Source organism: Miniopterus natalensis, chromosome 3 (assembly GCF_054644295.1).
Source record: "Miniopterus natalensis isolate mMinNat1 chromosome 3, mMinNat1.hap1, whole genome shotgun sequence".
NCBI lineage: Eukaryota > Metazoa > Chordata > Mammalia > Chiroptera > Miniopteridae > Miniopterus > Miniopterus natalensis.
The window spans coordinates 95,405,233-95,421,982 of NC_142083.1; the positions used below are offsets into that span (position 1 = coordinate 95,405,233).

The 16,750-nt window shown below is 43.4% G+C and overlaps 1 protein-coding gene across 6 annotated transcripts in view; it reads left to right on the plus strand.

Annotated features, from left to right (window-relative positions):
* LUC7L (LUC7 like) overlaps window positions 1-16,153 on the plus strand; it is a 31,868-nt gene extending 15,715 nt beyond the window's left edge. For 4 of the 6 annotated variants that reach the window (XM_087815760.1, XM_016216225.2, XM_087815759.1 and 1 more), the window contains 7 exons: window positions 3,610-3,720; window positions 4,785-4,928; window positions 7,163-7,339; window positions 9,842-9,930; window positions 13,683-13,712; window positions 14,950-15,117; window positions 15,822-16,153. In XM_087815760.1, coding sequence (XP_087671886.1) covers window positions 3,610-3,720; window positions 4,785-4,928; window positions 7,163-7,339; window positions 9,842-9,930; window positions 13,683-13,712; window positions 14,950-15,117; window positions 15,822-15,951 — 849 coding nt within the window. In that variant the 3' untranslated portion in view covers window positions 15,952-16,153. Of the gene's footprint in view, window positions 1-3,609; window positions 3,721-4,784; window positions 4,929-7,162; window positions 7,340-9,841; window positions 9,931-13,682; window positions 13,713-14,949; window positions 15,155-15,821 lie in introns of all 6 variants that reach the window. The other 2 variants (XM_016216227.2, XM_016216226.2) reach the window with 2 other exon arrangements.
* The last annotated feature ends 597 nt before the right edge of the window (window positions 16,154-16,750 follow it).

The window sequence follows — 16,750 nt, forward strand, 5'->3', positions numbered from 1 at the left end:
TGGTAATTCATTAGTTTAACCTATGGAAAAGTTACAGCACAGAGCAGTACATTTCTTCAGTGTTCATAGGTTGAAAATGTAAATACTTGTTCCTCTTTAATTTGGTGAAAATACAGTTAATCTTTTCCTTAAATTGTCTTGCTCTGTGATGTTCTATTTGACCGGTTTCTAGAACACACCATATCAACTAATTTCCAGACTGTCTTTAGTAAACCAAATGTGACCAGTTCTGATTATACCTAGTTTTTCAGTCTTACAGATATACAGTATAGTAGTTATATTTTATAAGTCAGATATCCTAGGTTAGAATCCCCGTGTGACCTTGGGCAAGTTATTTCACCTGTTTCTATTCATCTAGAAATTGGGCTGGTGAGGACTGCCCCAGAGTTGTGAGGATTAACGTGTAGGGAGCCAAACCACAGGGTCCTTGCAGCCTGATACCGTCACTTAGTAGTTTGGAAGCTGTACCTCAGTTTTTCATCTGAGAAAGGGATATCTTAAGAGTCCCTGCACAGCTCTTTTGAGGCATGTGTGGAACAGGCAACACTACACGGGCATGTATTTCCCGTGACCATTCTGACAACATGATCTTGTCTCAGGCTCACTGATTCTGGCTGGTGTCATTGCCATTGGGCAGGCAGAGTCAGGAATAGCACACACAGTCCTGTGTGTGAAGAGACAGCCTCCTGCAGCAGCAGCGAGACCTGTGTCCCTACTGTAAGCCAGTGCTGTACTCAAGTACCCTTAGTAGTTCACATTTCATCTCATCACCTTAGAGTTAGAGAAGTTGGATGTTGTGATTAGGACTTAATTTTTTAGACTCAACTTTCTTTTTAAAAAAATCTACTGAAATACATAAAATAATACCACAATAAATGGAAATACTACAATTACCCTGAAAAGGGTGCCTCATTTCAAACAGCATTTTGAAAAGCAATTTTATACAGTAAAATCAATATCAATCCATTTAAAGTTGTGTGTCCTGATGAGCTATATGGAACCTCAAATGTATTTCAGTAAAGTTTTAATGTTTTCTTCTTACAGCTCTTGCACCTTATTTTCATTGCTATTGAGAATCAGGTCTATTTTTCATGGCCTTTGTAATCAGATTTTTTTTGTACAGAGGAAAGTGATTTAATTTAAATATTTATTTTTTTAAAAAATATGTCTTGATTTCAGAGAGAGGAAGGGAGAGCGAGAGAGAGAGAAACATCAGTGATGAGAGAGTCATTGATCGACTGCCTCCTGAATGCCCCCAACTGGGGGTTGAGCCTGCAACCCGGTCATGTGCCTTGACTGAGAATCCAGCCACAATCTTCTGGATCTTAGGCCAACGCTCAACCACCAAGCCACACCTGGCCAGGCCTAAATATTAATCTTTTAATTTTCCACTGATATGTCTGTAATAGAATTTAACCTATTATAGCAATTACTGTTACTGTCTCATGGAGAATAATATTTTAAGAAACGCAATATTAAAAAAAAACAACAACTTAGATTTAGGAACCACTCTGAAATTGAGAAGCACACAGAAGAGAGGCTGGCAGTTAGCCTTGGCCTGGTGTCTCACTTGGTTGTAGCATCATCCCATGCACCGAAAGGTTGTGGATTTGATTCCCGGTCAGGGTGCATACCTAGGATATGGGTTCAGTCTCCGTTGGGGGCGTGTACAGCAAGCAACCGATCGATATTTCTCTCTAACATCGATGTTTCTCCCTCTCTCTTGCCCCCTTCCTGTCTTCCTCTCTCTCTAAAATCAATAAAAACATCCTTGGGTGAGAATTTAAAAAAAAAGGAAGAAAGAAAGAACCTGGCAGTTAAAAGACGTCTGTGGTCTGCCTATTCTGTTTCGTGAAGTTTACCATTTAGTTTATAACTTTTCAGATGTCTGATTCTGATTTTTGACCCTGCCAAGCCAGTTTGGATTCTACTTAAGATACAAGTGATTTCTCTGATTGGTAGACACTGGCAAGGTCGTCAGATGTCTGTTCCCTATTCGGACCCTGATGAGTGGGTTCCTGGACCTGCATCAGGTGTGAAATGGCTCTTTGTGTAGACATTAGAGGGTTTCCTCACCAAAGTCTCAGTGCTTGTGTTTGGGTGAACTGGGTCATTTCATGCCATTCTCTTAGGAGCTGTTGTCCTAGGTAAGCACAGATGATACGTGACCTGACCCATATCAGCTCACTGGCACTTTGATCCTGGTGAGTCCGAACTTGTCAGCACAACCGATTTACTCTACATTTTTCCCCAGGAAATACAGTGCATGCAGGCAAACAAATGCCAATCATTTGCTTTTCTGATTATTTGATTTGAACATAGTGACATGTTTTGGTAAGAGAATATTTAGATGACCAACAACAGGAAAGAGGTCCTGAATTCCAAAATCATGGAATGAAACCGAGGGCCTGGCTTTGGTGAATAATGACGTGCCCCGGGGTATTTGGCACCACCACAGAGCGTCTTCCCTGTCTTGACCTACTTCCAAGAATGTGTTTACTTGAAAAGAGTATTTAAGATTTCTGGAGGAGACTGTAACCCTCTTTAATGATCCTATTGTTTATTCCAGTGTCAACTGATCCTTGTGGAGTGCTTTCTTAACAGCCGACCTGTTCTCTCGTGGCCATCTTTGAGGGGAGGGATATAGCTTGCGACCACTCAGTCTGTTGGCCTTTTCATCTGCCTTGCTGTCATCTCCACCCCCAATTTTCTTTTCCCTGTTTTTTAGTGATAGATCATACTGTCTGACCCTGTCACCCATGGCTATACTCACTTGCTTTCATACTTAACATGATGCTGACATTAGCAGGCTGGCTCGTGGATGTGACTTAGGAGGTTCTGCTTATTACTGGTTGTAGCCTGAAAGTTGGACAAGTGATTTCCTATTTGTATGTATGTGAAGTTACGTTGGGGCCTTTGACTAGTATGGCAAATGAACTGCTTAGCATATGTGACAGCTTGTTAATTAGTATTTTATTGTTTCCCACCAACTCTTCAGAGTAAGCAATTAGATTTCTAGAGTTTCTTTTCCTTTATCTCTTTCGGTAAGTAGTGTACCGTTTTCCTGCTACTTTAGACAGTAGGCAATAACTAAACGTATTCACAGCTCTCAGTAATATTTGTTCTATTGTTTTGTTTTGAGGTGGAAGGGGGAGCTCTACCCTCAGAACATGAGGGGTAATATTTGCGTGGCTCACAAAGACCAGTGAGTACATCATCTGCATTTCCCACAGCTCACCAGAGGAGGGCTCTAACACCAGTCTTGGTCCAGCCTTTTCTGTCCCTCAGAGAACACTATTCATTACGGCCAAGTGTTGTAATTTTCCTTAGTTTTTTTCTTGGAAATGTTATTGAGGGATGGGGGTCCTTTTACAAATTTTGGAAATAAATATATCAGATGAGAAGACCATACTTCTGAATGATCATTTGGTTTAACAAAACCCCTTGATTTAATGCGACTATGGATGTGTTGGCTGGAGAATAGTTTAAGATCTTCCCACTGAACCTACAGGCTTTAAGAAACCAACCCAGGAGTATTTTCCTGTCGAACAAATGGGTTCTGAGATTGTACATATAATTGATTCGAGCTCTCTGCTTCTCCTGAGCTAGGCGATGGATCACTTGGAGTCCTTTATCGCTGAGTGTGATCGGAGAACTGAGCTTGCCAAGAAGCGGCTTGCAGAGACACAAGAGGAGATCAGTGCAGAAGTTTCTGCAAAGGTATGCCTGGGAGGCTTTCGCCTTGAGTTATTGGTACAAATCACTGTCTGGTAAGAACTGGGCTGCCAACGGACTTATAGCTCACTATCAGCACTGATAGTGCATCTTTCCGGTGGACACTACTTGCTGCCTTGGGTGTTTCCAATAAGGAGCGAGGCTCTAAGTGAGCTCTCAGCTCCCAGGAGCTACTGCTTCTGTCTCTACCCCCACCATACATATTTTTAAAGTTTGTACTTTTTTTAGCATTCCATATAAAACAGGAAATGGGAAGTGGGGAAATGGTTGAACTGTGGTACATCCATATCACGAATGAAGGTAGATCTGTATATAATTGGCCTGAGTGTCAGCTGCATTACTCTTCTGTTCTCCCTGTTCAGTGGAACTAAATCTGTTAATTCTTTTTTTTTTTCTTTTCAGTTTTGTAAAAGCATTTCTTAGGATATATGCAGTTGCTAACTGGACCAAAGGTGCTATTTTTTTTCTGAAAATAAATAATTAGGCATTTTGCTTACAGTGTAAGTTTATGTATTTAAACCTAGACATTTTATTATTCTTACCCAAAAGATTAACCTGTGGTAGAAGACATAAAAAGAGACAGCCTAGAAAATGACCAATGTGTTGATCCTTGCAGCTGTATTGGAAGGGACAGAGATGCTGCTGCTTTTATTGGAACACAGGTTTAGTTTATGGTTAGAGCCTCAGTAATGTCACAATTTATGTGATCCACTGAGAATCTTTGTTCTGTTTATTTTCAGTGGAACAGACCAGAAATGCAGCGAGAGAGACATTCATTTTCTTTGTATTAAAGATCTTTTGTTTTGCCCGGCTGGGCATGGCTCAGCGGTTGAGCTGTCGACCTAGGATCCAGGCTATTGGGGTTCGATTACCAGTCACAGCACATGCCCAGGAGGCTGCCAATCAGTGACTCTCATCATTAATGTTTCTATCTCTCTCTCTCCCTCTCCTTTCCTGTCTCTGAAATCAATAAAGATATACTAAAAAAAAAAACAAACAACTTTTGTTTTTAGATGTCTACTTATTTGATTGCTTCTCTCTTCTTTCAGGCAGAAAAAGTACATGAGTTGAATGAAGAAATAGGAAAACTTCTTGCGAAAGCCGAGCAGCTGGGAGCAGAAGGAAATGTGGATGAATCCCAGAAAATTCTTATGGAAGTAGAGAAAGTTCGTGCAAAGAAAAAAGAAGCTGAGGTTGGTGAGAAAAATTTCTTAGAGAAAGGGGAAACTGAGTAACTCCGGAGAGTTGACTCTGGGCTGAAGTTAAGCCATGCCTCTATTTTTTTGAATATTAGGAAGGAGTTAAAATAAGGTGACATATGTTTTTTATTGATTTTAGAGAGAGAGGAAGGGAGAGGGAGAGAGAGAGAAAGAAACATTGATGTGAGAGAGACACATCGACGGGATCAAACCCACAACCTGGGCACGTGCTCTGACCGGGAATCACACCTGCGACCTCTTGGAGCACCAGGCGACAATCAACCAACTGAGCTACACTGGCCAGGGCGGGATTGATTCAGTCAGTATAATTAGAATTTTGAGAGATATTACAGGGTGGCATTCAAAGTTCCAAAACTACGGAAAGGGAAGAATAGTATCATAAATATTTGTGTAACCACCATATTTATATTTATAATTTTTGCTTAGGGTTTTTTTTTCTTTTAAATAAAAGATGTAGTGCATTAGAATGGAAATTCAAGTTCTCAGTGTTTGCCCTCTCTAGTCTCAATTCTCTCCCTCTCCAGAGGCAGACATTAGTGTGCATGTAACATTATACCTTATTACACATGTATACCCCTAAACACTATGTGTGTGTGTTGGGGGGATGTGCTTTGTGCATTTTAAAAGTCCTACATAAATTCTGCCTGCACTCTAATCCATGTCTCTCTCACTGGCATTGTTCACTCAGCATTGTTTGTGTGACCTCTCCATGTTGCTGCCTGTAGATCTGTTCGTTTAGGTTATTGTTGTAGATTCCATTTTATGAACATATAACTGTCCATTGGTGGTTTTGTAGGTTATTGGGAGTTTCTCATCTTTACAAACAGTTGTCCTTTCACCTGTCTGCTAGTGCATGTGAGAATGTTCTAGGACATAGACTTGGAAGGAGAGGTTCTGGTAATGGCACATACATATCCCACTTCCACAAATAGATCACTAAAGTACACTCCATGTTAATTGTACCAACTCAGGCTCCTCCTATCAGCAGTGTATGACAGTGCCTGTTTTTCTGTATCTTTGCCACTTTAGTGAGAGTGTTGTGGTATCTTTTAATTTGCATTTCCCAGGAAATGTTTTGAATTAATAGAAAATTATTTACATTCAGGTGTCCCTTTAAGTAAGGATAAATTGACTACGTAATGCATATCTTTTTGTTGTTAATGTTTTGTTTTTATTGATTTTTAGAAAGGGAGAGAGATAAAAACATCAATGATGAGAGAGTCATTGATTGGCTATTTCCTGCATGCACCCTACTGGAGATCAAGCCCACAACCTGGGCATGGGCCCTGATTAGGAATCAAACTAGGGACCTCCTGGTTCATGGGTTGATGCTCAACCACTGAGCCACACCGACCGGGCTATAATTGCGTATCTTAAACCTGAATTTTGAAGGAGCATTTTAACTTGGGCACAAGCAGCAGTTACCATGTTATAGTTTATTTTCTTTTGTGTCTCGTGTATTTTGAGTCTGCGTGAGTTACTTCTTGTGATTGCACTCAGCCTGCAGTGGCTGCAGGAGGGAGTCGGTTTTGTTCCGTTTTGTTCTGCATACTTTTTTCTTTGAAGAGTGTCTAATATATTTGTCTTTTCAAATTTTATCTTTTGGCGCTGCATTGGGATATAGTTTCCTAGACACTGGGACACAAATTATGTGGATGGCTCTTGAGTTTTTTGCTTGTTTATTTGGTTTGTTTTTTGTTTTTTGAAGGCCCCTGTTGAAGATTATCCTTTCTTGGCTCTCTGGTCCTCATAGAGCTTCCCATAGTGCCTGGCAAAGACCCGCCTTCACTACCCACCTCAGAACAGGCAGCATCCTGCTTGTCTGAGTGTTTTGAAATCATGACTATTGGTTCATTTCCTTTTCTTTTTTTCTTTTTTTTAAATTGATTTTTAGAGAGAGAGAAACATCGATTTGTTGCTTCATTTATTTGTGCATTTATTGGTTGATTTTTGTATGTGCCCTGATGGGGGATCAAATCCACAACCTTGGCCTATGGGGATGATGCTCTAACCACCTGAACTACCTGGCCAGGCCTGTTAGCTCATTTCTTAAATAATGATGAAATTGAATTGGTTAAAAATATCTGAAGCTTTGAAAACAATCCAATTTTTATTTGTTTATAAGTCACTTCTATAATCCCTTCAAATATTTCTATTTTGGGGGTTGAATATTTGATGGCACTTTCATCGCTTACTCTTTTTTCCAGGAAGAATACAGAAATTCCATGCCTGCGTCTAGTTTTCAACAGCAGAAGTTGCGTGTCTGTGAAGTCTGCTCAGCCTACCTTGGTCTCCATGACAATGACCGTCGTCTTGCAGACCACTTTGGGGGCAAATTGCACTTGGGGTTCATTCAGATCCGCGAGAAGCTTGATCAGTTGAGGGTACGTTAATGTACTGTTTCTGGAGAAACCTGAGAAGTCTTGTGAGCTTCTTCACATTTATTTCCTTCTCAAAAATGTTTGTTCTGATCCTAAGATGGTGCCTTGAATTTTATAGTGAAATGCTCAATTCATCACTTCATTCATGCAAGAGACCTAAGGGGCCTTGGATATTTACTTAGTCTGCACCCCCTTTTTATGAAGACAGTGGCAGAGTCCAGTACAGGATACACACACCTCTTGTACATCTCCGAAGTAACTTCCATTAGGAGATGGGCAAGAGCCAGCAGCAGTTTTCTCTAGTTTTTCCCTGGACAGAGGCGATGTATGGAGAATGGTTAGGCTAGACGGGAGATGACACATCCTGGCTCTTGCCTTGAGCCAACTTAGGCCAAGAAGGTGATTGTTTTCCTGGGTTAGACTGTAAAACATTTGACATCTTGGATACAGAACACTAAGAAGGAAGGGTGAACGTGTTTCAGACACACAGAATTGTTCTCCAAACTGACAGGAATCTTCCTGCTGTGTACTGTGTACTAAGGATGGGATGCTTGGAAATAGGCAGGCCTCCCTCTCTACATACGAAATCTGGTGGAAGGACAGACGTGGCACCTGGCTGTAGGACACTATGATAATCAAGACTGAGATCCTTGTGAGCCCCTCAGGAAGGAGCAGTGGGTGGCAGGACTCTGCATCCAAGGAGAGGTTTCCATCAGGTGATGTGTGATTTTGGCACTGGGCAAGGGAGCTGGGGTGGCAGTGAGTATATTCTCAGCCACTGATCTCCTGTGCCCCCAATAGAATTTTGAAAAATGATATACTTTGTCACATGTTTTTAAGTCGGAATTTTTTTCTTTGTAAGTTTATGGGTATCAGACGTGTAAAAATACTTTATGTGTAGCCAACAGAATATAAATAACAATTTTGTGTTTGTCCCTATTTTAAAAATCTACTCCTTAGCATTTGGAAATGTAACATTCTCATTTCTCATTTAAATTGGAGTTCCATCCCATACCACCCCAGAATTTTGTCCTGAAAGACTTTTATTTCTGTAACACGTATCTTTGCATCAGAAATGTGAATATATTAAAATATCTTCCCCTGAAACCTTAAGAACTTACTCACTTGATCTAGAAAGCATGCTTTATCTCTACAGCAATGAGTAGTATATAGTTGACCAAAACAGCACAAATATATTACAGATTTTGATAAGTAGCTATTAAACTAACAATAGAAAATGTATGTGGAAGGGCACTTTTAAATGATAAAGAGCGTGGGAGTTCTGTGTGCTAACCAGAGATGGCTTCATTCAATGGTCCCAGAGGTGTTCACATCTCAAAGCCACATACAAATACATGCAGGGATATAAGAAGAGTAAGGCCTTCGTTTTCAGGTGGGGGAAGATAGTTTTTTAGGTTGTAGGAAGGGTTTGGAAAGGAAATGATGCCAGACCACAGGTCAGATCTACTTAGGAAGAATGTGCTTGGAAATAGAGGTGCTGAGACTTCTATTATTAACATTGCCCTGTCCTTTGTGTGTGCCTGCTCCAGGCACAAGGTGATTGGAATCTGAGGTGTAGAGCTGGAGGTGCCAGACAGAAAGGTTCTCATACCCGGAAAGTGCTTTGGGGAGGAGAGCTAGCCTCTCTCAGACCTTGCTGCGCCCGCTCTTCCTGGGGACCTGGCCTGGTTCCAGTCCACACTGAGGTTTAAGATCATCCTTCATGCCTTCATGGTTATGAGAAGACAGGTGACCGTTTGCCATGCTGACTCTGACTTCCCTTCAGGACTTCATTTCACTCAGTACAGAGATCAAGCCATCGAAAGGCTTTGAAAGATGTTGAGTGTGGGGGATGTGCAGGTTGGACATAGCGCTTTGCACTAAGCTGTGTTGATTGTGTTACAGTAGTGCAGGTTTCTCAAGGCCTTCTCCTGCCTATTGCATTTTTTTTCTATTGGGTTCACAATAAGCCTGATGAGCCATGCGTTAAGCTTGGTGTTGAAAGCCAGTTGTGGAAGTTCATGGTCCACTTCTCCTGGACTACTGTCCCCATGAGGCCAGGTCTAAAGCCAGTGTAGCACTCGGCACCTGAAGACAGGCTGCTCCTTGGCAGCAGGAGCTTGGCTCCCAGCAGCAGGATGTGTTTGGTCTGATACCTGTGTTCTCTTTTACCATAAAATTGGTGGAGTCTCCTTTGATAAAACACTAACTTTCTGGGTTTATTTAAAGCAATATGATAAATTTCCTGTGACTTAGAAGTACAGCACCTCTTAGAATATGCAGTTTTTCAATGAATTTATAAAACGTAATGATAAAGCATATTTAAATGAGTTTTCCATTTTTCATTGTTTAAGAAGTTTTTAAATTGTGTTCCTGTTTAAGTTTCCCTTAGATTTTTTAAATTACCAATACTGAGGCCCTATAAAAGTGCTTTATTAAACAATATTTACACTCTAGTTTGTGTAACTTTCTCTTCTCTCATTTTTTAATTTTTCATTTATTTAGAAAACTGTGGCTGAAAAGCAGGAGAAGCGAAATCAGGATCGCTTGAGGAGGAGAGAAGAGAGGGAGCGGGAGGAGCGACTGAGCAGGAGGTGAGCTCACAATAGCACATAGACCTCAGGAAACCCCTACTCCTTTCTTGCAGTGTTGCTGATAACAGTTGAGGTCTGCTAGGTACCTAAGTGGCTGTTAAAATAAGCAAACTCACAGCATGCTCAGTTGAGCGAGGTCTTGGCTGGCCCAGGAGGACCTGTGTGTACACAGCTGTGCAGCACTGGACTGGGCCATCTTCAGCTGCGTGAGAGTTCTGGAAACCTAATTCTTACCTGGAAAGGTGCAGGCCCCCACCCCCACAAGGGTAAAGAGTAGGAGAGGGCGAGAGGAACCTGCTGCACCCCAACTCCAGGCAGGTGCAGGTGTTGTCATACTGCTGTGCCTTGCTGTGGAGGAAGAGCCTTGGGGCTATTTAGCCTCTGGCATTGACTTGAGTGGGGCCAGTGGAGGAGGGTGGAACGTGTTGCCTTGTGAATACGTACAGGTAGGGGCGTAAGCAGGAGAACTGTGAGGAGCCAGCTGGGAGAGTCCAGGAGGAGGAGGTAGCAGTTTGAATCAGGTGAGGGTGGGAAGGGTCTAGGTTTGTTCATAGAGCTGATAGCATTTGTTGGTAGTCAGTTGTGAGGCATGCAATGAGGGAATGGAGCTGGCATCATGGTTTCTGGCCTTGAGTGGCCACTTACAGAGGTGGGCAAGAGTAGAAGCATTGTATTGGGGTGAGGAGAATGTAGGGAGTATAATTTGGCTCCGGCCATACTGGGCTTGAGATGACTAAGAGACACGCAGATAGAGATGTTGAGTCTGGTCGGCTTTCAGGGAAGAGACTTGAAGCAGGACTAACTGTGCTCTCATATTGGGCACAGCTCATTGTCCTTGAAAGGCCCAGAAACTGGGCTTTTCTGAAGGAATTCCTCAGTGCATAACTGAGAAAGGATAAATAAATATTTATTTTATCTCTTGGTTGTTTTTTTTTTCATTATTTTAATTATCTAACAGATTTTGATTGTGAAAAGACTTAAACAGTATAAAAATGTATTAAGCAAAACATGCAAGTCCCTTTTTACACAGAGGTGACCACTATGGTTGTGGGTTATGTCTGTGTGCACTGGCACCTGTGGGACCCTCACCTGATCTTTGAGATCATCTCACAGTAGGTGTGTCCTTACAAAGATGTGTCATAACTGAGGATTCTTTTTTCTCCCACCTTTACCCTCTTCATTCACTTCCTCACCCCCAGTTCTGTATCTGAGTTTAGATTTCACATATAAGTGAAATCATACAATATTTGTATTTTGTATGTGTAACTTATTTTACTTAGCATAATGCCCTCAAGGTCCATCCATGTTGTCACAAATGCCAAGATTTCCTTTTGTATAGGTGAATAATATTCCCTTGTGTATATGTATCACATTTTCTTTTTTTAATTATTATTTTTAATCCTCACCGGAGGATATTTTTTTCATTGCTTTATAGAGAGAGTAGAAGGGAGGAGGAGAGAAAGAGAGAAACATCGATGTGAGAGAGAGACATGGATTGGTTGCCTCCTACATTTGCCCTGACTCAGGGCAGGGAGCGAACCCACAATCCAGATAGGTGTCCTTGGCCGGGAACTGAACCTGTGCCCCTTTGGTGAGCGGGCCGATGCTCTAACCATTGAGCACACCGGCCAGGGCTCTCTGCCTTTGTTTGTTTGTTTTTTATTTTTATTTTATGTATGTTTTTAAATATTCCTCTATTGATTTCAGAGAGAGGGGGAGAGAGAAATAGGAACATCAATGATAGAGAGTCATTGATTGACTACCTCCTGCACGCCCCCTACTATGGATTGAGCCCGCAGCCCAGGCATGTGCCCTGACTGGAATCGAATCCCAGTCTCCTGGATCATAGGTCGATGATTAACTGCTGAGCCACACTGGCTGGGCTCTCTGCCCATTTTTAATCAAATGTTTTTTTCTTTTAAGTTGTAGGAGATATTTATATATTTTGGATATCAAGCCCTAATGAGATATATCATTTGCAAGTATTTTCTTGTATTTTGTAGTTGCCTTCTCATTTTGTTGATGGTTTCCTTTGCTATACAGAAGCTTTTTAGTTTGATATAGTCCCACTTGTTTATTTTTGCTTTTGTTGCCTTGTTGCCTATCCTTTTTTAAAATTTATTTGTTGATTTGAAAGAACATCAATTTATTGTTCCACTTATTTATGCATTTGTTGGTTGGTTCTTATGTGTGCCCTGACCCAGGATCAAACTTGGCATATGGGGACAATGTTGTAACCACCTGAGCTATCCAACCAGGGCTGTTGACTATTTTTTTTATTTTTTAAAAAATCCTGCCCTGCTGGGCATGGCTCAGCGGTTGAGCATTGACCTAGGATCCAGGCGATCGGGGTTCAATTCCCGGTCAGGGCACATGCCCGGGTTAGGGGCTCGATCAATGACTCTCTTGTCATTGATGTTTCTATCTCTGTCTCTCCCTCTCCTTTCCTCTCTCTGAAATCAATAAAGATATATTTTTAAAAAAAATCCTCACTAGAGGATATTTTTTTCCATTGCTTTTCAGAGAGAGTGGAGGGGAGAGGGATAGACAAATAGAAACATTGATGTGAGAGAGACACAGTGATTGGTTGCGTCCCATCCCGCACGTGCCCCAATCAGGGCCGGGGATTGATCCTGCAACCGAAGTATGTCCCCTTGACCGGGATCGAACCCCAGGCCCTTCAGTCTGTAGGCGAATGCTCTAACCAGTGAGCAACACTGGCTAGGGCTTGCCTATTGTTTTTCATTTTATTTATTTTTTTAATATGAAAGATACAAGATATTTTTAGGGTTGGGAGGAATGGTGACATTTTTTTAAAAATGTGTTTTCTTGATTTTAGAGGGAGAGGAGTGGAGGGGGGGAGGAGAAGAGAGAGAAAGAAACATCAGTATGAGGGAGAAACATAGATCGGTTGCCTTCTGAACACATCCTGACTGGGGACTCAACCGGTGACCTTTCAGTGCATGCGATGACGCTCAACCAACTGAACCACACCGGCCAGGGCAACTAAATTTAATTTTTCATGACTTTTTATAAAACTATTTTTGAACAAGTACTCTAGAGATCATATTTGTATATGTTTGAGTGTTTTATAAAATTCCTTAGAATTTCTGGGACAAAGGAATTTATATAAATATTGGTAGGTGTTACAGAAATTGCTTTCCATGAGGCTTTATCATACCACCTCAAACCACACAGTATAAGAGCATGTTTTGTCAACTTCCTCCTTAGCACATGTTGGTGGCAATCGTAAATTTCTGTTGTAGAGCACTGTAAAATGAGGCCTCATTGCAATGTGCATTTTTGAGATTGCTGATTGCATACTATTTCCCAAGGAGCTCATGTGACCTTCATCTAGCAGTGAGTCTGTGTTTGGAACTTGTGGTTTTGGTGTCTTGGTGACTTCTGATTCTACCCAGCCCTGTGTCTGTTGAGTAACTGTCAGTTTTGCTGGCTAGTGTCCACTATGAAGACTTCACAAAGCCAGTTGTTGAACTCAGGGTGCCAATCCTATTCTTTTGCCAAAAGCAGCTAGGAGCTGGGGGTTGAGGGTGGGCCTCATTCTGTAAGCATGGACACTTGGTGCTGCAGGCCTGAGAATGAGTGGGGGACTAGAAGATAACAGGTTTCTGGGGGAAGTCAACCCTTCTTCACCGTGTTGGACACCTTGTGGACTTGGGTCACCTCCCCTTAGGTGAGAGGGGTGAGGCTGTTTTGGGGAAATTGTTCATTTTAAAAAATTTTTATTTTAGGTCTGGATCAAGAACCAGGGATCGCAGGAGGTAGGTTTCCAGATCCATTTAAGTGTTTTCAGTCAAATTTTCTTTTCCACATGCGGTTTTCTTCTTTTTAATATTTTTTTTTATTTTAGAGAGAGAGAAACATTGACTTGTTCCCCTTATTTTATGTATTCATTGGTTGATTATTGTATGTGCCCTGACCAGGGATCAGACCCACAACCTTGGCATATCGAGAGGACTCTCTAAACAAATGAGCTACCCAGCCTGGGCACACATGCCTGCCTGCCTGCCTGCCTGCCTTCCTTCCTTCCTCCCCCCTCTCCCCCTCCCCCCTCTCCCTCCTCCTCTCCCTTCCCCTCTCTCCCTCTCTCCCTCTCTCCCTCTCTCCCTCTCTCCCTCTCTCCCTCTCTCCCTCTCTCCCTCTCTCCCTCTCTCCCTCTCTCCCGTCCTGTCTTTAGTGATTACAGAGAGAGAGAGAAAAACATCAATGATGAGAGAGTCGTTGATTGGCTGCCTCCAACACGACCCCTACGAGGGATCAGGCCCGCAACCTGGGCATGTGCCCTGACCAGTAATTAAACCACAGTTGCTTGGATCATAGGTCGATGCTCAGCTGCTGAGCCACACCAGCTGGATGCATTTTTCTTTGTTTTTCTTTTTTAAATATCTTTATTGATTTCAGAGAGAGGAAAGGAGAGGGAGAGAGAGATAGAAACATCACTGATGAAAGAGTCATTGATCGGCTGCCTCTTGCACGCCCCCGACTAAGGATCAAGCCCGCAACCCGGGCATGTGCCCTGACCGGGAATCGAACCCCGATCACCTGGATCCTAGGTCGACGCTCAACCACTGAGCCACGCCCAGCTGGGCTGGATGCATTTTTCTTAATACTTAACCTTTATAACTTCATGGTTATTATCTGGTGGGCAGGGTTGGCTTGTGAAGGGGCATAGGCACAGGCGAGGTCCGAGCCCCATCTGTTGTGTTGGTTGGGATTAGTGCAGCAGAAAGATCCACTGTCAGTGAGGGAAGATTACAGGGCACTGCTCAGGTCTTTGGGTGGCCAGTTTCCCAGCAAGATGTTTCCGAGAAGCATTGATGGGAAGGGTCTGGTCATTTTTTCTGACTAAAGATTGACTGATGGGACTGTTGTGAGCTCAAGCTGTTTGGAGAAGGATAGAGGAGATACCAGTAAAGCATCACGCAGAACATGCTGAGAGAGGAGGATTGTTGGGGTGGGGCCACCACAGTCTTCAGAGCCTCTGGTCATCCACTGCAGGTCACGTTCCCGGGACCGGCGTCGTAGGCGGTCAAGATCTACGTCCAGAGAACGACGAAAGTTGTCCCGGTCCCGGTCCCGAGACAGACACCGGCGCCACCGCAGTCGTTCCCGGAGCCACAGCCGGGGCCACCGCCGGGCTTCCAGGGACCGGAGTGCGAAATACAAGTAACTACTCTGACTTCTTCAGTAGCTGCAACCAGGAGTGAGCCCTTTCTCTTTGTGTTCCCAGGGTCTGCTGGGGTCCGTTGGCCATACCTGTTGTTCAGGAGATTGGCTGGGCATCTGTGGGACTGAGTGTTGGGGCCTTGAGGAGTGGTGAATGGGGCCCAGAGCGCTGGGAGCCCTAAGCTGAGAGCAGCAGATGGATTTAGGGATGGAACCACTGAGAGGTCGTGGAGGTGGTTACATGTAGGCACAGCCCCACCAGGTGGCCTGCCACACTCAGGGGTTGCCCACTCACTGTCACTTTGATACACAGAGCCCCTAAGATTTGTGTCCTGATCAGGCCCTGCTTACCTTTGTTGTGTTTTTTCTAAGGGGAAAAAACACCACTAATAACTACTGTTAATACTTCGGTATGCTTGGGTTTATATAGTCTTTTTTTCAGTTGTTTTTACATACTGGATCATATTCCACTTTTATATTAGAGCTACTGTTAGACATCTTTGCAAGTGTCATTTTTTAGTGGCTGTGGGCTGGGCACAAGATGGTAGGCCTGACTGCTTCCTGGCCTGCTAGGGAGCCTTCCCAGGTGTGGTGGGTCTGGGCCTTCCTTGACCTGGTGTTAAGGGTCCAAGTTGTTGGCACCTGAGGAGATGGTCAGAAGGGAGACAACAGCCTCTGCTGAGCCTCTGGTTCCCATTTCCCAGGTTCTCCAGAGAGCGGGCGTCAAGGGAGGAATCCTGGGAGCGAGGGCGGAGTGAGCGCGGGGCCACCGACTGGAGGCTTGAAAACTCCAACGGGAAGACGTCGGAGGAGAAGGAGGCTGGCGAGATCTGAACCCGTGCCTGGGCCCTGTAAATAGTCATAAATGGTCAACACAGCCTGAGGTTACCCTTTATATTTGCTGAATACAACTCACCTTTTGTAGTTTAAAATTTCTATTGTTTTGGAGCTAGCTGTGAGTTTCTAGACGTGTACAGAACTGCTCCTGTGTTCCGGGGTTATGCTGAGTAGGAATAAATCATTCTGACTGACTGCTGCTGGCGGGTCTCTGCTGTCCCTGTGTGTTCTAGACACTTCACCTTGCCCTTTCACAGGTGATGGTGACACAGTGGGCGCCATCTCAGTGAGCTTTGCTCACCTTCAGAAATTGTGATTTATTGTTAGACTCCTCTTTGACTTTGGACATCCAACACCCCCACCTCCCTTTCCCTGATGACTGGATCCAGTCATGCCTGGCTGGCTGCTGATTGGTTGCTCCTGTTCTTTCTTGAGTGTCTGGTCTGCTGTTAGCATGGCTTCAACCTGGCTCTCTAGTTCGGGGGAGCTGCACTGCAGTTTCCACAGTATCCACATGACAGCCACAAGGTCCTCAGAGTAGGGGGATCGGGTTGTGATTTGACTCAGGAGGGCCAGTGGTGTTACCCACTGTCTCTCACTGTTTCGTGTCGCAAGACCAGAATGAGCTCTCTGGAAGGATAACTGGGAGCTCTTTTCCTTTTTCACTTCAGGAAGGTTTTTGGTTTATTTTTGGAACGAGCTTCTGATGGCCACATTGTGAAAACAGTCCTTCCTACTTCCGCTATGCAAAGGCTGGTTGGCTTAATGAGCACATGGGCATCGGGTCTGGATCTTG